Source organism: Drosophila rhopaloa, unplaced genomic scaffold (assembly GCF_018152115.1).
Source record: "Drosophila rhopaloa isolate 14029-0021.01 unplaced genomic scaffold, ASM1815211v1 contig_167, whole genome shotgun sequence".
Taxonomy (NCBI): domain Eukaryota; kingdom Metazoa; phylum Arthropoda; class Insecta; order Diptera; family Drosophilidae; genus Drosophila; species Drosophila rhopaloa.
Window position 1 is genome coordinate 8,535,278 of NW_025335047.1, and position 26,123 is coordinate 8,561,400.

The 26,123-nt window shown below is 40.7% G+C and overlaps 1 protein-coding gene across 2 annotated transcripts; it reads left to right on the forward strand.

Moving 5' to 3' along the window:
* Window positions 1–576: 576 nt before the first annotated feature.
* LOC108049318 (dopamine receptor 1) lies at window positions 577–25,836 on the forward strand. 2 transcript variants are annotated; one of them, XM_044458448.1, is made up of 6 exons: window positions 577–1,376; window positions 11,328–11,433; window positions 11,735–11,914; window positions 15,646–15,775; window positions 23,027–23,272; window positions 25,195–25,836. In XM_044458448.1, the coding sequence occupies exons 1-6, from the start codon at window positions 1,065–1,067 to the stop codon at window positions 25,733–25,735; spliced, it is 1,515 nt and encodes a 504-aa protein (XP_044314383.1). In that variant the 5' UTR covers window positions 577–1,064; the 3' UTR covers window positions 25,736–25,836. The 2 variants fall into 2 exon arrangements, with proteins under 2 accessions (XP_044314383.1, XP_044314384.1); XM_044458449.1 differs by having other exon boundaries at window positions 11,328–11,388.
* The last annotated feature ends 287 nt before the right edge of the window (window positions 25,837–26,123 follow it).

The window sequence follows — 26,123 nt, forward strand, 5'->3', positions numbered from 1 at the left end:
CTCAAAATGAGGGATAAGAGTGACACTGTTTTAGGTATATTTTTCGCTAAAACATAAGTAATTTTTAGTTGATGTTCCAGATCCTAGAGTAACCCCCATTGCAAGGGTAGTATTTCAATTGAAAGATTGCATCGGCCTGCAGGTCTGCCGGCGGCGATTTGTCAAAGCCAGCAATTGCATTCCATTTGCATGCAGTTGAGGCAGTCACTCAGTCTGTGTGGCAGCGCATCGTCATTCTCTGTCTGCTAATGAGAACAAATGGAGGTGACGGCCAGAATCGCGCCGGAATCGCTCGCAAATCGCTGGGAAATCGCTACGAAGTCGCGTCGGTGGAACAACAGGTGCTTTTCCCTCTCGACTTGAGCTCTCTCGAAAACTGCGCGGCGCACATATTCCGCCTGCCGAACGGCGTATCCTGTTGAATGGAGACTGTCGGCTGCGGCGGAATTCGAAAGTTGTTGCATACTCTACGGCATTGGTCGTTCGCAGCGGTCTCCGGCGTACTCGTACTGATACTGCGATGCCGTTAGTCGTGCGTGTCCGGACAGTCGACGTTCAGCCTTCAGTTCGCACGGTTCGGCAAGCGGTGGCAGTTGCACGAGATAAACCACATACAGAGCCCTATCTGAAAGCGCAGGGGCTCGGACTTAATCCCGTGTGCCGATCGAGAATTCTTGACGGGCGTGCGTGCGAGTGTGTGCTAAGTGTCGGAGTGTGTGGGTGTGTGTGAGTGTGTGTGGATGATATAAGCCACCCAGCAACAACCAGCATATATAATTAATCATTTAAGGAGAGACTTTAATGCTGCAATTTGGCCTGATTGATGGCTGGACATGACTCTGGGTCGCGTTTTCCGCGATGTTTGCAAAAGGCTACACCCAGCCTGAATCTGGTATCCTGCCGCATTTAGAATCGAAGTGTATTAGCAGAATGCTGCATTGCCGTAGTCGGGCAATTTATTGCCATACCCTCAATTAAGAGTCAAACGGAGGAAAGAGGAAACAACCAGCAGCAACAGCCACACCCCAGCCAACCAGATCCTAATTTCATCCTTATTTCATCCAATGACAAATGCAATGCGGACGATTGCTGCACTTGCTCTAACGGCCGCCAGTGCAGGAGTGGTTTCAGTGGCCGCCTCGGTGGTCGGCACCACCAGTTCCAGCAGCACCACCACCCCCGCCACCAGCACCACCCTAACGAGCAGTGGCACCACCACCATCAGCGGCAGCAGTGGCAACAGTAGCAGCGGATTCGCCTCGAATTCCACACTGCTGGACGCCGATCACCTGCCGCTGCAGTTGACGACCGCCAAGGTGGACCTGGACATTGAAATCGACATTCAACTGCTGACAAATGGCTACGATGGCACAACGGTGAGTGGATTCCGGTGGGGCAAGGAGTGGGTCGTGGGAGTGGGTCGATTGTATTTATGTGGCTGCCAACGAGGCATTCACTGGGCTTTGGCTTTGGCTTCAGCTTTATGTCCGATGTGCAGCTCGTTAAATTCGCTGCTCAGAGGGAAAAATTGGAATACACTCAAATATGAATTGAAGAACTTAAAAAGCTTTCAAAATAATTATAAAAATAAAGATTATTCAACCAAAAATACCATTTTAATTCATATTGAATTTAATAAAAGGAATGGCTTCTTTGGCATGAGTTAAAAAAGTTCTCCATCGAGTATACCACTTTTAGTTATATACAAGTTCAAGGTATAAAGCAATAATGTTGAGCTTATAAAATTTAATATGAAATTTAATCATTCAAGTATTCAATATTATTTTAGATTCGTGTAAAAACTTTATGTTTCGTTTCGAAAATTGCCGATTATCTTTTACATAATATTTTTCAATTCTAATTTTCTGTTAACAAAAATATTGATTGATTTAATTCTTTGATTATAATCTGTCATCAAAGCCTTGGCCGCTAAATAGGAGTACTTCATATTAGTTTTGAAAGTTTTATAAATAATTCAAAAACTGGGCCATTGGGAAATCATTTATTTGTATATATTTTTTTTTGGTGTAGTTTCAGGTATCCATTGCGGCTACTATAATTTACAATGTCTTTGTCTCCGATCGGGCGACGCCGGGGCCTGGCCTTTATGAACATTTCACTTTTATTACGTGCTGGCATATTTCCCGAACATTGTCGTTCAGTTCTGGGTGGTTCGGTGGTTTATGGGGCGTATACGCAATCTAGCAGCTTAATGAATTGTCAAGGCAAAAGGGGTACACAAAACTTCCCCTATGAGGAGGGTGATTATCATATGATTACAAAGTTTAAATTATAACAAAAGGCTGGCTGTTAGCAAAAGTTTCCTCCATTGGCATTCCTTTTAATTTATTTCACTTCTAGCCAACCAGCTGGTAAATGAAAATGAATGTGAGCCTCATTAGCAGCCAGCACATGGGGAAACTTTTGCCACCATACACACCTCCATCGATGCATAATCGGGTTTTCAAAGGAACTCCGTCAAGGATGTATACCAAAACCAAAGTTTATCCCTTTTTTTCACTCGTGTGTGTTTTATTTTTCCTTCTTTTTTTGGTGCTATTTTTTTTTTTTTTTTGGGAGAACGAGCAATTTACGTGCTTGGTGTGGCATCAGTAAAGGATATGAGCCAACGCACGCAGTCGAGGGAGATATGGATCTAAATACTTGTTGTGTGGAACGACAAAGTTGTGCTCATCTGTTCGCACGTTTAACTTTCAATCGAATGTAAATAATGAGTATCACGTAAGTTGGGTAAGGATGCGCCGGGGGATTCGTAGACATTTATCGCAGGATCACGTTGTCATCATGTTTATGCTCCGCACATTTTCCACGTAAATAGATTTTCAACTAATTTATAAACAGTTCAGGGCGTATTTACTGTGATTTACAGAATGCTAATGTAATTGGGTCAATTTTACCTAATTGCCAGTTGAAATGTTTCAGCATTTGGATGATGCATTTTTAGTGAATGCAATTGGGTAGAACAGACAATTTAAGTCCAGACTCAAATGATGTTAACTAACCGCAGGTTGACACTGACATTTGTCCCCTTCATCTGTCAGCAGCAAATTGTCTTTCGGGGCGTTGTCGCTTTCCCCCGTTTCTTTTCTTTGAAATTTGCATAATGCATCACGCATACGCCGAGTTGTGCAATCTAATTGAATTATTAATCTGCACTCGACAAATCTTGCCCGCATGCATAAAAAATGGGTTTATGTTCGTTCTTTTTCTGAATTGTCCTCCTCTCCCCATCGTCCCCCTTAATCCATTGTGTTTTTTGCGTTCTTGGATGGAATTCCGCATTTTCTAGTCGGGAGGAAAAACTTTGGCTTGCCATTGTTCGCAGGCTTTGCATAGCAATAATAATAAAATATTAATAGCCTTATTTGTTATTGCTGCAGCCATGTGGATTGCGCTTTCCATTCAGCAAATCCACCACCATTGTTGTTCCACCACACATAAATATTCGTATTGAACCAGAGCCTTCGAAATTTGCGCAAATTTCCGCCAGCAATTTGTCCAAATCAGTGGGCAGGGGCGTTGGGGGGCGTGAGGGGCGTGGCCGTTGGCTATCAATACCCCAGCAAATTGAAATCGAACCTATCAAACCAATAATATGTAATTGTTTGCTTTGGCCACTAAGCAATTTATTGGAACGACTTTGTAGGCCATTTCTCACTGCCCTGTGGCTTATTTGTAATATGTTCATGATTAGGAACTTTCAGTTGTATTTAATTAAAGTGAAAACATAATATTGACCAAGTAAATAATAAAGTGAAATCAAAGCTAAGTCTAAAAGTAAACCTTTTATCTATATTCTATATTTAGTTCAAATGATAAAGATTAATTATAACTTGTTTTATCTGAGCGATTAGTAAACTATGTTATATTTATCTTTATCACTGATAATATATATAACATTTTCCAACTTACAACATACTTTTTTCGGAATTTATGCAGAAGAAATGTTATAAAGCCAAAGTGGATTTTTTAAATGCTTGCTTTCCCTTATATATAAAACTAATTCATTACCTTGTTGCTAACTTTGTTGCTAAAATATGTACATTATACTCCTAACATTTTGAGGTGCTCTCACTGTCTAAAATGTAATTAAAAGTTGTTTGTTCTGATTTATCTTGTTAAGGTATTAAAGAAAAATTTCTCTCATAAAATATTCCCATTATTCGTCTGTTTTTACTCCGTAATTTTCAATTAGATCATGACCACATAAAATAAGAAGGAGTCGGAGAAGTGGACTCGGATAAATGTCACCAATTTCGCCTAATTAAATGTGTGTGGCAGCTGCCTGCCATAATCACGGGGCTAGCCGCAATATAAATGAGCCGGATGCTGGGTCCACGAATCGGGTCACGAGTATATGGGGTACATATATATAGAAACCACACATGCCAGCACCCCGGTGAAATGGAGGTGCATCCCGATCCCTCCATCATGGCCATTCCACATTAATCTTGGCCACAACAGCCACAATGTGTTTGTCTAGGTGTTGCCATTTAATTGCACCTTGTGCTCTTTTCCACGGTTTCATCCATTTTTTGTTCTGTTGGAAAGCAAAAAAGGAAAAGCAAATGAAAATAGCAGGTTATCCGTGATTTTTATGTTGCGTTTCGTTTACCTCTTTTACTTTAGGGCCAGTTGAATGGGGCTAGGGATTTTCGATGAGCAGTCAAAGGGATTCAGTAAACCCAAAAAGGCTCGCTCCTGATTGAGCATAAACCCTATTTTTATTTGCTGCTGTTAGTCCATGTGTGTGTTTGGGTCCATTTTGTATATTTTTTGTCCTTGTGTAGCTATTTTTTATGGGGCTCTCCTCCTCGAGTTGAGCCACTGGTATCAGTGACTCGGCAATGACACAGAAGTGCAGAACGATTACTCGTGACAAGTCAATTTAATGGGGCCACGACCATATAATATTCCTAGGGTCATGTCAATCACCCGCGTCGGGTGTGCAGGCTTGCCAGCTATTGCCAAAAATACAATCAAGATAATCGACAACATTTTTATAGTTGAGAAATCCGAGAGAAGCACGGAGGATTTTGTTGAACACTGTTGAAAACTTTTTAAAGTGGTAGTTAGTAGAAAGTAACTGAGGAAGCAATTTCATTTAAATTTTAGTGGAATTCTTAGTACGACACGCTTAAAAAGTAATCATTTAATAAGTCCATAGTTAAAGTAAATAAATATTTTCATCTCAGTTTCATATTAAATTATCTGGTTTTGCAATAGTTTTGTTCCTGTCTATTTGATTTTATTTTCTGGTGGATTTTTAAATTAATTTTATAGAGAATACTTCTTAAAACCAGATTTTAAAGTACAAACTACATTTTTATAAACTGTATTCTGAGATTCTGTAATCATAATGATTTTCTAAATATAAGAGACAAAATATATATTAGTAGTTTTGTATTATTTCGACTTCTTATGATTTTTTCTTACTCTTTAGCTTTACAAAGTTCTTAAAGTACTCATATTACTTAAATCTTGGGTGTAAAATGAGTCCTACTGTCATTGAGCCACTGTTCGAGTGCGAGGACGATTGACACTGCTAAGAAAAATCCATGAGATATGGTTCTATCTTCCTTTCTAGTCCCCATTTTTTCCTTTCAATAGAAACAAGTGCAGTTGCATTGATGTATCTGTATTTACACTCATGCGACGTATGTGTGTCTGCAGTGGTGGTTGTGTGCCGACGACACTTGTGCGAGTTAACGGGATGTTTGTGTTAAGCACACAACTGAGTGCCAGTGACTGACAACGTTCACTTGCCAAGTTTTTCACTCGGCTTCAGTGGAAAATCCCAAAAGGAAGAGATATGCAGCTGGAAAAAAGTATAAAATCGATGCTCCTACAAAAATGGGAGACGGGTAGATGGGTACTATGAAGATTAAGTTGGATAGAGTGAGTGATGGGAAACGGGGACTGCATTTACAATCAGCTTAAGCGCCTCTGAAAACCCCTACCTTCATCCTTCCTTCGTTGCACTTCAGCCCGCCAAAGTCATCTCCTGTTGCAGCTAATTATCGTGACGTTGACAATCTGCCCGAGGCAAATCAACAAGGCAATTTGCTGAATAGCTGCCAAAACAAACAATCGCCGGTCCTCCGAAAATTGGCAGGCAATAGAGCAGCGATAAGGCAAACAAGAGACAGGAGCATTTGATTTACCTTCCAAGAACCAACACAATGGCCAATCGGATCCAAACAATCGGGTTTTCGTAATTATCATTCCTGTTGTGTGTACTGGCATACTGACTTAACTTCTTGGTCTACTACATATAGAAATTAGAGCTATTAAGTAAACGCATATGTTAATTCAAGTTAATGAATTTAACAACCATGTATTTATTTTGATTTAACTTTTCATCTATTTATTTATCAACGAAATAATGTTCAGTCGGCCAAACTAATAAATATAAACAATAGTTTTTATATCTTTTGTCGATTTTTTCCAGGCTAGAAAAAAGGCACAGAAGTCAAAACCCATTTAGTTTTCTTTCTGGTCAGGTAATCGATTAAAAAGTTATAATCTATAAAACATTAATTTAAATTGGGTAAGATTAAAATTTTGATAACCCGCCTGCGGCCAAGTGTCTGGTTAGCTTATCGTCCTTTTGGTAATAAATATGTTAACGATCTTGAAAGAGCAATCAACTAAAAGTATTTTCCAAGGGTGTGGGACATGACCGAAATAAAATAAATTTTTAATAATATTTTGCCACAGCCTGAGGCAGAACTTGTGGTGTCCTTACGTTATGTCCATCACTGGTTCATTTTAATTATTTATCCGTAGACAAATTCGACAGGAGCCAGTCTGAGGTTAAAAGTGTCCCTGGCACGTCCGAAAAAAGGTCAACCACTCATCACAAGTGTGAAAATCCCGCTGGAGGGCGAATAAACTTGGTTATCCATCAGCGTCAGGAGGAGAATCTAATTAGTTCATTCATAATTGAGGGCGCTGCTCATCTTGGGAGGTGCTCATGTGGAGGAGGAAAATCCCTACTTAATGTCACACACTTTTCCACGCCATCAGGCGCTCATTTGCATTTAATGCCCATGCATATAGTACATACATGAATAGATGCTGGGTCCTCAATTACGACAGTTTTGACAGCCAGACACATGTGTCTGCGAGTGTTTCCCCTTTTCTCAACTCTCGACTTCGTTTAATTAAGCCGAAATTTCAACAATGAACACAAACACATACACATCAGCAGCAACGCTGTTGACAGCTGTCTGCAGGAGCAGCTCCTTCGTGGAATCCTGGCAAGCCCTGCAATTGTCAACGGGCATTGACGGCTCAGACAATGGCCATCAGATGAGAGATAGCCGACTTTCGCAATTGTCACATTACCTTGGGGTCTACTCACCCGCTTTCCCATTTCCATATTGCATAACCAGTCGGTAAACTGCTTGGATTAAGCAAAACTTTAAGTTCTGTTGGAAAGTTTCCGAAAGCAAACAATAAATATTTGCTCGGCGCATAAATCAGCTGTCTAGGCTCTAGTATTATCGCTTCTACGTGAGATCCCCATCCCTTTGTGTATATAACTCTTGCTGCGACTTGCCAGGAGACGCCCACAGCATTTCTTGTTTATTGTAAGAATTTAAATGTATGCTAAACAGCACGGAGCAGCGACTTTAGTTGGTTTTGGCCACCCAACCGAATCGAGTTCATCGCGCCTCAAAAACTCTGGGCTGGTGAATCGTGTGGGCAAAGTTCAAATTGCAGGGAAATTGAAAATTTATTATTGCACTGAGCACAAAAAGAGATATAGGAAATAGATTTTGTGAGAGCTTAGCACACCTAAAAGCTGCAGGTAAATGGAAAATGGTTCATTCCACTGAACCAAATTTATAAATCTTTAACAGATAATAGTGAAATTAGTAAAAAAGTAGATATTTTGGCTGAATTTTGTCTTTTCAGGAAGTTAACGTCAATTTACTTTCATTACTTTTAAATGCAATTTAAAATTATATAAAATATTTCTCTAAAAATGGCAAATGACATTTAAGAATATAAATTAAAAGTATGTTGTAAGACGACATAATTTAGAAAAGTACAATAAAGACTTCGTAATTTTTAGGGTCTTAACCAAATCCATGCTATCGTTTTTAGATACTTGTTGTACTGGTTTTACAGTGCGTATATTGCAAAATTTCTTAAACGTTCGACAAGAAAATCGCATTATATATACAGAAATGCTCTTTGAACTGTAAGGGAAGCTGAAACAAGGCGGGTTTGTTTTCCCCAGGTCCTTGGCTCGTTGTTGAAGAGTTTTCGGTCTAGTAATTGTACAGAGCACTTAATTAACAACTATGCTGTGCTCTGGGTCATGTGACAGTGGTTCTGTTGTTTGTTATCGTTGCTAGTCGTGTTGCCGTAGGCGGAAGTGCTCCAATGACACTGTAAAGTGTGGAGCTCGGCAAGTCCTTTGGTGCCGTTTGCTTATTATTCAGCCTGTCTGCCCGTCCTTTTCCACTTGTAAATCACACTACTTCCGCCTACCCAGACGGCCAGACAAAGGACAGACAGTCGGACAGGTGGGCAACAATTCCACCGTTTCTTGTTGTCCTGCCAACAGGTTCTCTGCCTTATTATTGTATGGCCTCCAGGTATGTTTCGTGTGTGTGTGGGAGTGTGTGTGTGTGTTGACGTTTAATCAACGCATTGTGCCATTTAGCTCTGCAAACAAAGCCAAAGCACCCAAGTGCGACTCTATCCTGGTATTTCTCACATCCCAACACACAAGTCCGTGCCCTTTTTCCTTCCCTAGAGCTTCTGCTTTTGCTCCTTGTTTTCTATTGGAGGCCTTCGGGGAACGTGGGCCACGAACATTTGTTGTCCACTTTTATTGCCAATTAAATGCAGTAACTGCTGTCACAGTTGTTCCTCCTATTGTCCTGCTTTTCCCCTTTCTCCAACTGTTTAAATTTCTTTTAGCACACACTTGGCAGATGCTTTCTTTATGCTGTCTCTTTGCGCGTTGTTCCGTGGACACATCTAAATTTTCGCTCATAGCTTTTAGAGCGGACGTACATAACTTAAAGGGGGTTGAAATTTAAAACTAGTTTAGTTTATTGCTGGAACTGTAGGAGATTTATAAGGAAAACTACCATAAAAAGCTTGAATTGCTTAACACAAAATGTAATTATTTTTTGACATTTTTCATTTCTGAAACAGTGATGAATAATTTATTATAGAACTTTTCAACCAAATACGTTTTAAGAGTGTTCAAAAGTGAAGTATCCTGAAACTTACATAAAAATAAATGTGTAATAATAAAAATATTCTCATCGAATATTGTTTGAAATTAAAAACCAATGTGAATAACCTTTTAAAACTGCTCGGTTTCCATTTGAGAATATAAGAGTCCAAACTAACATTTGGTTTATTTTTACAAATTAAATTTTATTATGACACTTTCAATTTTTTCATGAAAAAAAGTTGAAGCATTCCACTCTGCCTGACTGTAAATTGGAAATTTATAAGGTCCTTTTCCGTCTGATGGCAGGCTTCGGAGTGGCACGCTTCCACTTCCGGGTTGTTAACTGCTTTTTAATGATGCCTTTGCCGCTGAAGAAGCAGCGTCATGAACGTAAACATCAACATCAGAATAATGTTCGGCCGCATTACTGAATCAGTGCAGCAGCTGCTGTTGATTTTAATGAAAACTCACTTGACACGAAAAGGCATTTCGTGTCATTTTTATAATCTTAAGTGTTTTTTATTGTCCAACGCTTTTCGCTCGTAATGTGGAGCATCAATTAATTTGGTATAATGTTCATTTATGGTCCATTTCGCGTAGAAATCCCTTTGGTAACTCTATCCGTGTGCTTTTAAGCGTTCTGCTCTACTGACCAATCAATATAGTTTATGAATGAGTAATCGCACTTTAGTGCGTTTATATTGCCGTCTAGTTGCTTTGAGCCAGTTAAATATTTACGCAATTTAACTAGCGTTCTAAGTGTACATGCTTGCATTAATCTATACATAAATAAATTAGTCTCGACAAATGGATGTATATACATGAAATTGCGCATACGTCCTGTTGTGCGATCCATAAGTATGCTACATTTGTGGCATTCTGCAACCGCATTCGAGCCGATTAAACTGAAGTTTCCATTTCAAACAATTAACAACTTTAAAGTAATTAAGCTGGCTACGCTCAATACACACAGCAAATTTAATTAAACAAAAAAGTTGGGGGAAAAGCTTAAACCGTCTGAATAGCAACAGGGAAATTATTCATACGGCGTCGGCAGTTTTATGTTTGAATTAATTAATTGCATATGTCAGCGGTTTTCGGGTCTGCTTTTGAGCATTTTATTATGGCTTTCATTTTGGTTATTTGTTGCCGGCCGCGCATTTACATTCCCGTGGCAATAACGCAAAAGGGCTCAAAGGGCCGGCCGGCCGCATCCTTTTTTTACATTGCCCCGTCGGTAATTAATAATTTTTTGCACAATCAATTTGGGCTACAAAGGTTGGAATCGAGTAAATAGTTGAGCCAGCATGCAAGGGCCCATGCCAACATGTCTGGTTGCCCAAAAGCAAAAGAAACCGCAAGACAAATTCCAGCTCAAAGTTACCACAAACAGATAGAAAGATAGACACATACATTTATATATATATATGGGGAGAGGGCGGTGGACGTTTAGTAAAACAAATTAATTTCATTACAGGCCATAGCAGTTTTCTTGAAATTTTGTCAATTTTAATTATGAGTAATGCCACCCATCTTTGTGCGCTACTTCAAGGGGATTGCCTTCTGCGGTTCTGCCACAGATGCCACAAATGATTGATAGTTTTTTGCATGGCCAAGACATGCGTGCCACACACAGCCACGATGACAGAAGCAGGAAAATGAATGGAACGCAGTTCGTAGAAAATCAAAGCAGATGCCAGCTAATTAAATTCCAAAAACATTTCCCAAACTTCATGAGTTTGTGGGTGGAAATCAAAGAGTAGGAAGAAAGCCACAATCTGGCTATTTAACTACGGTGAAGCATTTTGTTAAAGTTTGCATTGAGTACTAAATTTTAATTAGAAATCAAATATATGTAGAACTAATAATGAGTTTTTTGTTGTTTTGCATAAGAATTTTTATATAGTTCTTACAAATTTATAGGATATTCATATTAAAATTTTGTTAAATTTTATATTTACTCGAAATAAGATATATTTTTATAAAATTAAAAATGGATAATAAATTTTAATATTATTCATGGCTCAGAGGAACATTAAAAGCCATAAACTTACATATTTACCAGCAGCTAACGAACCTCTTCAAACTCGTTCCATTGCAGTTGACATCGTTCTACAATGAGAGCAGCTGGACAAATGCCTCTGAAATGGATACAATAGTTGGTGAGGAACCGGAGCCGCTGTCACTTGTGTCAATTGTAGTTGTTGGTAAAGTAAATGTCGTTGAATGTACAGCAAGAGCCACCCACCCACTGCCACACTGTATAGCACCACCCACCAATCCAACGACCCACCGAACAACCGACCCACTCGACCACTTTCACAGCTCTCACGGACACAACAATTATAAGTAAAATTGCATGTTGCATGTGACAAACACCAATCGCACGCACACACCCTCATGCACATCCTTCGATGTTCACCCGCCCATATAAGTATGCTTTAACCGATCATTGTTGGGACTTGAGCTTCGATTATGGGTGTGATATTTGATTTCGACTCGCCGCAGGCATCTTCCTATCGGTGCTGATATTCCTCTCGGTGGCCGGAAACATCCTGGTGTGCCTGGCCATCTACACGGAGCGCAGTCTGCGCCGCATCGGCAATCTGTTCCTGGCCTCATTGGCGATTGCGGATCTGTTCGTCGCCTCCTTGGTGATGACCTTCGCCGGTGTCAACGATTTGCTGGGTGAGTATATCGAACCGGGTTGAATCCCTAATGCGGTCGGTAGCTCTGTCTGGATAATGGAAAATTGCAATTGAAATTCGCGTTTGCCACCGCTGAAATTTATGCAAAATGCTGCAGGCTGTCTCAATGGGAGCACAAAAAAAAAATGCAAAAACAGCGATGGGAACCCACGAGGGTCCTGCTCAACCACTCAACCACCCGCGCACCACTCGAGCCCATTTGACATGCCTGGCAGCGCTTAAAGTCGGATTTTATGTGGCTTTGTCAATGCCTTTTAAAGTGTCAGCTGCACAAGTCGACGCACGAGTTCCCCGAGTTTTCCGAGTTTCCCGAGTGAGGGTCCATTGTGATTGCACAAGATTTGTTTCGTGCTATATGGCATGAACGAGGGCTGGCTTGGCATTTTTAAATAAATAAACACTTGTCTTAGCTTGAGATAATAAGCCAAGTTTAAGTTGGAGTCCACTGAAATATTAAAGAAATTTGTTAAAAGCATTGCACGAAGCTGTAAAGTTGAAGATTATGTTTTCTTTGATCACCACAATAGAAATAAATGAAACAAATATCACTCCTTAAATAATTCGTCTGCTTTTATATATACAAAGTCTTTTGCTAGATTTAAAAAAATGAAATTAATTTCAAAATATCTAGTTTACATTTGGAACTTTTAAGAAATTAATTTAATGTTCAAAAAGTATTTTTTGTAATGTCAAAGTTTATGACCATCAGTAAATATCAAGTGTCTTACATTATTTTGGTTTTGGTTTTTGTGTTCACATTAACAGAATTAACCGAAGACGATATATTTATCGATCTTGTGTGTGTGTTAATAAAATAATTCAACTTTGATCATCTTCTGTCTTATACAATTTCAACAAACTGCTCCGCTGACCCTCGAAACCCCATCGGTGGACACATGGTTATAGTCAGGCAAACAAGAATTTCATTTTATTCCATCTGTACATCTGGTGCCGGCTAACATGCAGATCCCGAATGCAGCCACACATTCTGATTATTTTCCATTAGCCATTCCGAGAATAGCAGTGGCAGTCATTCCCTGAGTTATCCTGCCAGTGGATCCTTTCCCGCTCCGATACTTATTCTGTCGTTGAGGCCGACAAAGTTTTGCAGCTGCAAGTTGGCGATGCCCCACATTCAGCCCCATTTCCCCCTTTGAGTGCCGCTTATGGGTGCATTTTATTAATTCCAGCGGCGGAGACGGGAAGCTCGAGATGAGGACTTGACGGGCGAACATTGGCTAAGTAAATAAGAGGCAAATTAGGCGAAAGGCGGGCAAAACTTTTCACTGGATCAGGGGCAATCGGGGAATCCGGGAATCGAGCCGGGCTAACAACGTGTTCCGGTTCAGGAAACATGCAGCTGACATCAATGTGTAAGGACTCGCACACAAGCTGCAAAAAAAAAAAGTGGAAAATCATAAACAACAAACAAAAGAAGAAAACTGCGAGCTTGTCATATGAGTCTGAAAATGTGAGCAGAATCCAAAGCGATGCGATGCGGTGAGGTGAAGTGAAGTCAGGAAGAAACAAGATGAGTTGAGGTGACATGCGTTAGATTTGTGATACAAAGGTGGAAAAAAAGGGGATTTTTATGCCAGCTCTGCCCTAAAAATAATCTGCTTTTGCAATGTTCATTTAAAAAATAGTTACCAAAAATGGTTTTGTTTTGAAATAAACTTATGAACTATAAATTTGTTTAAAATCGTTAATTCAATTTTAAGACCACGGAACTTTGTCGTAACTAAAATAAAGTAATATTTAGAGTAAAGAAATGTTCTTTTCATTACTTAAATCTGATTAATATAAATTAAGGAAAAGGCCAAGGAAATAGTCTGACTTCTAAAACCCCCTATATAAATACCCAGAACGCCTCTGATGTCCCCCAGTTTCCCCAAGAGTGTGTGAAAATAATAAACGACTTTGGCACTCACAGGAGACGAGTGGAGACGGCGCTGCCGCGTAAGCAGAAGTGTGAAAAAATAAATAAAAATGCTCAGCTGCTCAAGACAAACAGATGCCTCGGGGTCCTGCGACACCCACACAGTCACACACACACATGGAGGCAAATTATTTTCGCCAAGGCAACATTTAGCACGCTCCAAGACAGGCAAATCAGCAAATAAACAGCGTACGCAATTGGACAAATTCAAACAACAACAGACCGGCGAGAACCGACAGATGCTGCCAGCCGGAGGAATCGCAAAAACATATAGCATACTTTTTTGGCCAAGAGCAATTCATATGCGTATGTACGACGATGTGTATTGAAAGCAGCATGAATTATTTGCTGACTTGAATACATACTCCCACTCCCACTCCCACACTCTGCCAGTTTTCTACCTCCTGTTGAAATAGCTTTTTTCGGGGCCATGGGCATTTCAGCAAATGCCGGAGCTTGAGCCGAATCTGCACTCGATTTTGCGGCAAGGATGAATTGTGTCATGGCTCAAAACTCTAAAGTGCAAATGTGGTATTTCCGAAACAATTTCCAGACTAAACGCACAGCTTGAACAAAGCGGTTGAAAGTATTTGACAAGCTAACCGAACTCCGAAAAGACCATCGACAGGATTTTGACAGTTGGCTTGATGCATTTGCTTAGCAATTCAAATTGTTAGCTACTAACAAGGGAATTCGAGTTTATTTGGAAATGGGAATATTTATGTCCTTTGAATCAATTATCAATTAGCAGTTTACCTTTTAGCTTAATAGCTGTTCTACATCATTTACATATTGCATAATATCTAAAGATTTCTGGAATTTCTTTAAATTACAAGATATTTAATAATTAAATAAATGTAGATTTGTATATATTTTTAAAAAGAGGATACTACAGACAATTAACACATTTCAAACCACTCTATTAAACTCTATTAAGTGAAAGTCATTACTGCTGACTAGGTGGGCCAACTTTTAATATCCTGATATCCTCGTCTTTGATATCCTGATAGCTGAAGGCTGAGCAGGGTCGGATCGAATCGGCTTTGCTTTGACCAGTTGCGTCGGCACTTCCTGTGGCATTTACGAGCCGTATCCTGCAGTACGCTTGATTAACTGGCATGAAAGCTGTAACGAGCATGATATGCATATTCTTATCGCTCCAAATCATCGGTCGAAAGCCACAGCACGAATAAATAAGCTTAATGTGTGGCAAACCTGTTATTGAATTCATGTGTATATCGTTGGTGTATCTCTGCGTTTTTTTCCGTGTGGCGAATGCTACTTTCCCAGAACTCAAAGGACATCCGTTTCTGGTTACGCACGGAACATCAATCGACAACGACGTAATTGCAACACACTTATGAAATTGCCAAGCGCCCAAAAAAATAAATTATTTGTTTTCACTTTTTGCCGGGCGAATGAAATTTAAATAGCGCAGGCCCAAACGAGACCCTTATGTGTGTTTGTGTGAGGGAAATGGAAGGACAGGAAGCGGAAATGAATTTATGAAATCATTTAAACTCAATTTACGTCATGAATAAATAAAACAAGAATCTGGTGGCTGTGACACTGGTTGCCTTTGCATTTTCTGTTGCCTTTCCGCTTTTCCCGACTGCATTTGTTGCTGGCGCCGTGCAAATGAAATAACTTTTTTATCCTTCGGCCGCAACATGGCAATTTCCGGCGCGTCCAGACAGAAAGTACTTATTAAGTATTTTAAACAAGCAATCAAACACTCGCTTACCCCGCTCTCCTCTTTCCCCTTTTCGCAGGATATTGGATCTTCGGAGCGCAATTTTGTGATACTTGGGTGGCCTTTGATGTCATGTGCTCGACGGCGTCAATTCTGAACCTGTGCGCCATCTCGATGGACCGCTACATCCACATCAAGGATCCACTGAGGTGAGTGATTGTCAGGATTCTGTCACATGCATATAACATCCAATCCATAACTAATTGTCCGGGCTGTCGGAGTTCGGTGGAGGAGCTCCGGACCCGAATCGATTCATTAATGTCAGGCGATTGCAGGTGCTTTATATGCGCGTTACTCATACGCCGCGTTGTCATGCCTGTCACGTTTTTGTGCTACTGCTGCTCCTTATTTTCACTGTTTCAGCACTCGAGTTCTTTATGGCACTGGTGCTCATTAATCGACGCTCATAATTGTTTCATTAGTAACAGATTTATGGCGAATTACGAAGGCTTTCGCCCATCTCCAGCAAACTTCATCTTGAAGTTGGCTAAGCACTTTCGGATCATCGTTTCAGCTGGGGTTTTGCCGGGGCCAACTAAGTTCGGCCAAGTCATTCTCCTTGGTTCTCTGGGCCAGGCCAACAATGAGTAACAAAAGAAGTGTCATTACCAGCTGGTGAAAGTGCGAAAGTGGCAGTTTGGTGGGGTTTCGCCCATGACAAAGTTGTTATAAGAAATATGTCGAGTTTTGGATACTATAAGCAAATTGAAAAGATTAAAAACGAACACTGAACGGAAATGCCCTTATACATTCCATATAAATTTTAAGTCGGTCATCGGGCTTCTTAACTAAACCCTGGGACATAATGTTAAATTAGTTATAAAATTGCAATTAATAGGCACTCCCAGCTGAAAATTACATTTTTATATGTGGAAACTTTAAAATAGAGATTCCTGCTTTACTGATATTATATATCTCATAGAAAATTTATATTTTGAGCTAGTTAAGTCCAAATACATTCCTTTAAAATTCCTTTACTTCAACTTGCCCGCTTCTAAAGTATTTTAACCTTTGGCCAGCTGGCCTACATTCCGTATATTGTCACACCCGCTGGAAATGACTTCATCTGTCAGCGGGCTGAATGCTGCCCGAATGTTCCATTATCGCAGTTCAATCTACCTTGTATATCCGGCACGTTGCCCCAGTAGCTCCATCCCAGCAGGAAGCCCCAGAGACAATCAAATTCTGCTGCCTCAGGTGCTGGGTGTCCTTGTGTACTGTGTGCTCTGGTGTGGGTGTGTATCTATGTTTCTGTGTGCCGACTACGGCAATGACAATGAGCTTGTCCAGCTGTCGTCGTGGCCTAAAACGCTGCCAGTCAGTCGTGTTGGTCAGTAGTCAGTAGTCAGCTGTTGAAATTGATTTCCAGTGGCTAACAAATCGCACAAAAGCAGTCAGTCGAAAGTCAGCTCGGTAAACTTGAAACTAGTCCATCAAGTACCTCCACCTCCTAAGCGCCCCCTCATTTTTCGGCTGGACCACAACAATTGTGTGTTAATTAAATTTTCAACAATGCCTCGAACCCCACAAGTGCAATCCAACAAACGGTTTTTTGGCATAGGAATATTACATTTGCGGCCAAGAACAAACGCACAAATTTATTATGTGTCAGCAGCCACAACTGAATTCCTTCAAATGTGGGTTTTGAGTGAGTGAACCTTTGTCTGCGTTCTTTTCTATTTTATTTCATGATGTGTGCGCACTGAAACAAAATTTTTTTATTTGTATTAACTCTAAACAACTGCCAAATAAAATTCTTTTTTATTTCTCTCTCAACTATTAAGTGTTCCAAAAATATATATTCATAGCCTTTAAAATAATGAATTGTGTTCTACAGTTTAAATTATTTTAAATAAGTCTAAAACAAATATAGTTCAGAGCGTAATTTCACGATGACTCTAAGTCGGATTTATAGGCGTATTAAAATCTTAGTCTTAGTTATAGACAAACTTAATGGTATACATGCTTTTCTCAGTGCATAAAAGTTGTGTTAAAAATGACGTTGGTCAAGTCGCTGACAGACGCAGAGCGGGGAGTTGGCTCAAAGCGAGCAACCCGACGAAATGATTGCAGTGTACCTTGTGGGAAGGGGAATCGTTGGAGGGCGTGAAAACGAAAGGGAAAATGGACAACAGGGGGCAACTACAGAAAATCGAGACAGTTGCCAGCCCAAACCCTAACCCACAGCGCCATGTCATGAAAGAGCCATAATAAATCCTTTGATGCTATTTTCAGCCAAAAGCCAAAAGTAGAAAAATATTTTTTCTACACCGCCCGGTGGCTGTTGCTTTTGTTGTTTCAGTTGCCACCTGGGGTAAGCTTATTCGCTTATGGAAAACGACACGACATTTGTATTGGTGTGCCAGCAGCTGCCCCACCTGCTGAATTTCCCCCATTTTCCATCTATCTGTGCATCTTTTGTGTAGCCGAGTTCACGTAACGAGTTTGCGAGCATATAACGCTTCATTGATGTGGCAAGTTGATGTCGAGGCGAGCTGAAAATTCAGATTGCAAATTTTGTATGCCACGGCAAAAGGATTTAAATGAGCTCGAACCGGGTGGCCAAAGGGGGTTGGTGTGGGTGGATTTGGGTGGTCTTGGCTAGCAAATGACAATTTTCATGGAACATTTTTCCTGATTTCGAATTCCGTTTGTCCTTTGGGAGTGGGAAAGGTACAGATAAATGGAATTGAAAGTGAAATTAAGCACAGCGAAGAGATACATTTTCCGCAGGAGGAGAACTTTTCATGCTCGACATCAAATGGTTGATGATGGGTGAACGACACAAATCGCTCGATTGATCTTGATGTATTCGTCCTGCTCTGCTTTGCATTGAATATTTGCTTACATGACTAAATGGTTAAACTGCATGAAATTGTATGTTAGGAGGTTTAACTATTTAAACATTTTAACGACAACTAATGCCAAAAAATTATAATAATATTTGTAAGGCATTAATTAACTTACAAATTGTTAGTGCATATTTAAAAACTTAATTTAGTTTTTAGATAACATGTTGTTAAGAAATTACGTTTTAGTTTTATTCTCTTAGGTGTTCAAACTGATTTGGGTGCTAAATCCTAAAACAACCTCCCTTTAAAATTTCCAGCTACACAAAATTACACAATGATAAATGTTTCCTTGATGTAAATTTTGCCCTTCAAACGCTGATTAAGGCCGCCTGATGTTGTCCGATATTAATTTGAGCCCTTGGGTTAATGACATTTGCATAGAGCCCCCGACGTTGTGCCTGCTGGCCAAGTTCTGCCAGCGCCTTGAAATTGAGTTTAGCCACCTGGATTCGGTTTGCAATCGCACCTGGCACAAAGCTCGCAGATTCCACCGCCCACCTAGACTGTTCAGGTACCCGAGACATTTTACACTTCAGATGTCAAGACGTCGCTCACACCACTCTCTGTGAATCTGAATCTGATTCTGAGTCTGAATCTCAAGGAGCAGAACTCAACTGGCAACGGAAAAATTGCATGGAAAACTCAGCGCAGTGCACAGTCGCCAGCTTTTGTGACTGAGAAATGGTTACTGGGATCCTTGGGATGTGCCTGGCATATACATTGCTCTGCCCAGACTTTGGCTCCCGAGCCCCTCTTTATGTAAATCTGATTTATTTGCATGTCAAAGTGGAGGCAGCAGGGCATTTTTTTCACCCCTGAACAGGGGCAAAGTTCACGCGCCGGCGTCTCATTAGAAGTCGAGAGCCACCAGCCCTCTTTTAGGACCATTCATCTAGGACCTGTCCCTCGGCTGACAGAAGGAATCGCTGATTCAGCGTGTTTTCTTAGCGTTTTAGAATAATTGCAGGCGTTTAATTTAATTGCGCTCGCCTGGATTTTCCGAGCCGGGAAATTGGCAAAAACAATTTGGATAAAAAGCGCGTGCAAATTTAATTAGTAGCAGACAAAGTGAAGATGAAGCGTCCCCCTTCCTTTTCACCCAAGGCCAAAATAACGAAAATGAGAAATTTTCTTATTTTATGTGACAATTTGATGCCACTGCCGCTTTTTCTTTTTGTCTTTTTTCGCTTTTTGTTGGCATTGCCGTTGACTTTGGCGCCTGTCATCATCGTAACTGTCAGGCGCATATGTGAAATTCATTTTAAACTGCAATAAAAACTGAAAGAACAATGAAAGTTTGCCGCAGGCAAAGGGTCTTGTGTGGGGGAGGTGCTTTCATACAGCGATTTTTTGTGGGAGGTTTAAGGGTTTTGGCCAACAACCGAAGGCACAACACTTAAACGCACACCGCAAAACCTGTTCCAGCAACAATGACGCACCTGGGAACTTTTTGTAATTGTATTTTTACACTTGTCTTCGTCGTGGTTAAGGTAATGTTATACCGAACTATGGGGCTGTACCCTAAAACTCCAATGGGACTTTTGTTGAAAAAGAATGAAAATTGATGGGGTATTGATAAATCAATGATTTACAAGCATTATTCATTTCCCCAGGATGATATACAATTTTAATTGTTGATCATTTTCCAAAATATCTAACAATCTTCAAAGATACTTTATGAATTTAGTGACCAAATATGTAACATCCAAAAAATTGTGTTCGAAAGTAATCTTTATTAAAAATTATTAAACCAAAGGAAGCCCAAAAATAGTATATTACCCTATATAAAAACAAGTTCTTCCAATGCCTATTTAAAATCCTTTCCAAATCAGAACAATTTATTTTGGAATAAGGCTTTAGTTCAGTGATATTTTTCCAAATCATACAGGAAAAGTTTTTCTCAACATTTTCTGCATGTTATCCCGTGAATATTTGTAATTATATTATCTCAAAGTAAACCAGGGTATATACATGTATCTGAATAATATCTACAAAAGTCGAAACTGATACTTAAGTCCTTAAAACTAGCTAAAAGAACACTATTTCAAGATTTCTTAGCCTATTGGCCCACAGTGCAGTGGGCACGTGCTAGCAATGACAGTTTCGAAAACGCTTATAAAGAGTCATCAAATTTTCCATGCCAAAACAAAAGCGGCCAAGCTGACGTGGCTGGACCTGTAAAAGGAGGAAAAGGAGCGACTCAAACTATGCAAATGACGGCTCAAAAGGCAGGGGATGATGTCCTGGGGCGGAAGGATCGTTGTGCGTGCCTTGCGGTAATTTCTTGAGTGCATGTGGGACAAACACAAAAGCCACCGCATGCCACGCAGCCAGTCAAGCCAGCAGCTTCAATACGAGCGTTAAATGCAAATGTCCTTTGGTCGGAGCAGCCTGCTCCTGGCACCCAAACACATATCCTCCCACACGGCAGACCTGGAACACTCTCACACACGATTTCAATTAGCCCATCGATGGCTGATTGGCTCCTTCACTTCCCAACTGAGGGCCAAATCGTGTGTCACCTAATGGCTGCAGGTTTATGTGCATATATCAAAGCGCTACCTCAGCCACTCCAAGATACGGAATTAGTGCAGGTAAATGGAACAGGAAAGGGGCGACTGAGGGACAGGCAATAAAATCTTGAATTACATAAATATATATATTCCATCTGGATATACACTGGTGACCATTTGGCATCAACTTTTATATCAAGTTTATGCTATCAAAATCTTTATTTGATCTACACAAATTATAGTTATTATATCTTTGATTCCAAAAATGTATTACTTTCATTTAAAAATTTAAGCATTTTAGCTTTGTACATTGTATCTAATCAGAATTTAGCTTAATATGCTTTTGAAGGTAAACCAAAAGGGTTTCTGAAACAATAATTTCCATTGTACCATTTAAATTTTGTTTCTTAAATGTTTTGATGAACTAAAAAATATGTTTTCCAGCTGGTAATTGCTCCAGTGTATATTGTACCTTACCTAGGTAAATAAAACTTGGTACCTTTGCCACCACTGTTCACAGGTTAGTGGATAGATGGTGAGTGGGCTCGAGCTGCGGGCTTTCGTCACATGGAAATCAATTTTCGTGCCGAAAACGAAATTGAATTTGTATGTGAATACAATTACATAAACTTCCGTTTCCGCTCCGTCATCGTCCTTGAGGGTGAGTGTGTGTGAGTGAGTGCGTCTTTGTATTGAAATCGAATTATTCTGTTTGATTTCCTGCACAAGCCAAAACGATGCGGCATATGGCACCAGATCCAAAACCCACACTCTGCCTTGTGAATTTCGGGCTTGGTTTTGGGTTTTGGTTTTTGCGTTCGCTGCAGACTGCTTATTTCCTGCTGTAAAAGCGAAATCGAAGTGGTTGAAAAGGGGAGGCCTTCGAGAATGATTTGCATATGCCATTCCCCGCTATGTGGGTTGCGGTTTGTCTTCGGGCTTTGGGCGATTTGTCGCCCGGCCAGGGCTTGTAATTAATGACATGCGGATGGACCCCAGCACCTGATGCGAAATCCCTAATCCAAACCTGAGTCTGGGAATTCCACTTTTGGGCCCGTGCCAACACTTGTCGCGCACACCCGAAAATGATGTTGTCTAATGGCGACTGGGCGCTGAGGGATTGCCAGGAACATGCAAAGCCACAATCAGGACATCAAGACATGGTCCATGCTCGTGTTGTCCACGCCCCTGATTCCGCTCTGCCCACTTGTTGCTCCAGCTGCCGTACACTTAAAAAATAACACCACACTTATGGCACTTAAAATATCAAAATCCTTGAACAAAGTGTTTTTAAAGTTTCAAATCTGCAAGGATTTTACAATTTATTTACTCTTTACAACTTTGTGCTGTTTCAATTATATTAAGTACAATTTAAGGAAAAAGGTTTTTTAAGGTTTAATACTCATAATAAACAGTTTGATTTAGAATATTTGTAATAATTCAGTTTTTACATATGTATATTGGGGACGATACTGATGTTGATTTTAATTTTATTTCGAGGTCTTACTTATTACTCATCCAAATAAGTTGTAAAATAAAACTAAAAATTCTAAGAATTATGTAAAAGAAAATAACGCTTTTTAATATATACACAATTTTTTGATTATAAAAAATCGTACTAAGATTCATAAAAATCATACTTAAACTTTTCCAATTGAATATTTGTTTTAAAGTAGTGTTTTTTGTTATGTTTACTCCGTGAAAAGAGTTTCTATCAGCCAGTGATTTGATTTTTTGCCAACAACTTTGTAGAATGTAAATTTTTGTAATAGGGCTTAGCAGAAAAACTTTCCGTTTAATTAAACAAGAGTTTTAAAGCCCGAAACTTTTGCAGAGTGTGGCTGTCGCAGTGTGTTAACCCTTTGCCGCTGCTCACCACAAGGGCAAAAGGACAAAAAGAGAAACGCCAGGAGCAGCAGGGGCAGAGGAGGGGGGTTTGTGGACCAGAAAGCAGCAGGCATGGCGCGTGTATTTCCGCTTCCTTTGCCGCAAATTGATGCAACCCTTTGACCTCTCCGCCACTCCTCTTTTGCAGATATGGCCGCTGGGTGACACGACGCGTGGCTGTCATCACCATCGCGGCCATTTGGCTGCTGGCCGCGTTCGTCTCGTTTGTGCCCATCTCACTGGGCATACATCGCCCCGACCAGCCGCTGATTTTCGAGGACAATGGCAAAAAGTACCCAACATGCGCCCTGGACCTCACGCCCACCTACGCCGTCGTGTCCAGCTGTATCAGTTTCTACTTCCCCTGTGTGGTCATGATTGGCATCTACTGTCGGTAAGTCACAAAAACCAGCCTGAAATGGCATTTTTCATAGAGATTGGAACAAAAGTTGTCCGTGCATAAAACATGAAATGCATAAAATAAGATATTTTCAGACGCCTTCAGCTGCAATTATGCAGATATGAATGGCCCAGGGTTTTGCTCAGAACAACAAAACAACAAAACTTCCACTGGCAAAGGAAAGTTTTGCCAAAATCTCTCCAAATGAAAGCAAAGCGAGAACTCAAATATTTTTATGAGCTTAAAAATCACTAGAGGCAATCTAAACATAGCCCCGCTTATACCCTTTCTATAGTGGAAGTTTAAATAAGTTGAGTATGTTCATATTTATCAACAATTAAATTATAAATTACATATTTTATTTGACTAATTATTTTTACTTTTAATTTTAAATTTAAATGACTCATTCAGTGAAATTCTTGGCCGGATTACTCAATTAAATAAATTATAGGCCTTAAAATATTTTATTTATTTATTTAATTCGACCATTACAGAAATTAGGATTATAAATATTTAGTATTTAGAATATAAATTCAAGAAAAGCGTAATTTTTCAACACATGGCCACATTAAGAATACCCTTTGCAAAGGCATATTAAAGCTGTAAGCTTAACAAAGGGGAAGTCGAGTCAGAAGTAGTAAAAAGTAAATAATAAAATGCTGTAAAAACTGGCAAAGTTTGCTGCTATCGCATTGCTGAATATATCAGAAAAATGCCGCAAGGACTTGCGCCCCTGATGGCCTCCAGGCACGAGAGAAATGCGGGAAAATGATTGCGGGCAAGGGGTTTTGGGTTGAACAAATAAGCGCACGCATTAGTGTCCGTCTAAGTAATCCCCAGGAGCTGGCAAAAGACTGGGGCGTGTGCAAAAGGACTAGACAAGGACACACTCACACCATGGCGGGTGCACAGGAGCAGGCCAGCGATAGCTGCTCATCAACGTTTTGGCCAGCGGCACGTTGCCATTTTAGCTTAACGAGATTTGCAGCCATTGGCCAGGACTTTGCCTCCCATATCCTTGGTCCTCTCATCAAATGGATCCCATGTTGGCTGACATTGGAATTTTCTATCAAATTTCGGTTAAATTGCAGAATAAATATACTTTTATCGCCATAATTTGTGCCTGGCCTGATCCTGTCCTGTTATCCTTTTTATGTGGCCACTAGCCAACGAGTAAACACTCACACGGCCAGACACATATGCTTGTTTATTTGTTGGATATGGAAGATATGGCAGATGAGGAGAAGCGGGGGAAGGAGTGAAACAGCTTAGGGACGACTCAAGTGGAAGATTGGTTATGATAGTCAGACATTGCGTATACGCAGTGTGTTTCCTTTGGTTATTGATGTGGACAGAAACATTGTTGTCGGCCTTCATTTAATTGACATGCCATGGGGCTCACGTGAATAATTATCATATCCATTACAGGCTGTAGCCAGTTATTACACAACCTGTCGCCAGTGGCAAAGTAAGCAGATTTTCTGCCCAGTCATTCATTAGGCGACGAATAATTGATAATATCATGCTTACAAGAAACAACAATAATATAGCAATCATTTAAGTGTAATACAACTGTTATTATGAATCTGTTCAGAGTCATTTAATTTTGTTTATTATTAAATGGCTTTTTAATTACTTAATAGCTCTTAACTTTGTGTTTTAAGTTGTATTTCAAAGTCATCTGAACAACATGTGCAAATGAATACAATGCTTCCCTTATTAAAATTTAAAAACGAAACCAGAATATTTAAATTTAGTGTTTTGAAAACCCCTTGCTATTTTAAGTAATTGGAGAATAGATAATATTGTGTTCGTTTTAAAAAATGAATGGGATTTCAATAAGCCACCTATTAAGCCATGAGAAACCTTTTCTTTGAACTGTCAATACCACTTTGTTTTCACCATTTCTCGTCCAGGTTATACTGCTACGCCCAGAAGCACGTGAAGTCCATCAAGGCGGTGACTCGACCCGGCGAGGTGGCCGAGAAGCAGCGCTACAAGAGCATCCGGCGTCCGAAGAACCAGCCCAAGAAGTTCAAGGTGCGCAACCTGCACACCCACAGCTCGCCGTACCATGTGTCCGACCACAAGGCGGCCGTCACGGTGGGCGTCATCATGGGCGTGTTCCTCATCTGTTGGGTGCCCTTCTTCTGCGTCAACATCACGGCCGCCTTCTGCAAGACCTGCATCGGCGGACAGACCTTCAAGATCCTCACCTGGCTGGGCTACTCGAACTCGGCGTTCAACCCCATAATCTACTCGATCTTCAACAAGGAGTTCCGCGACGCCTTCAAGCGCATCCTGACCATGCGCAATCCATGGTGTTGCGCCCAGGATGTGGGCAACATTCATCCGCGGAACAGCGACCGCTTCATCACGGACTATGCCGCCAAGAATGTGGTGGTGATGAACTCTGGCCGCTCCAGTGCCGAGCTGGAGCAGGTGTCTGCGATTTGACCAAAAGGCTGTCTGAATCTCTCCGGCGGTGGAGGAGGCGTCACCACCTGGCTGCCCTGCGGATGCGGCGGACTCCGCGTGGACGACGATGACGATGGGGCGCTGACCACGCGGTATGTTCCATGAGATTCGGTCACGGTGGCCACGGCCACCATTGTGGAGACCGTGGAGTCTGCGCAGATGGAGACGGAGCTGCTCTAGACCGCCAACTGGGTTCCTACAACCAACAACTCGATGTCTCACAGCTTAAATCGTAGGCAAACATCCCAGTCCCAGACCCAGCCCTCTACCCTGATCCACTGGATATGGAAACCTGTAAGTATTATTGGCGCGTCCCAGAGACTAAGCAATCAACTATGCGTATACTTAATCGCACTAGTATCTAGCT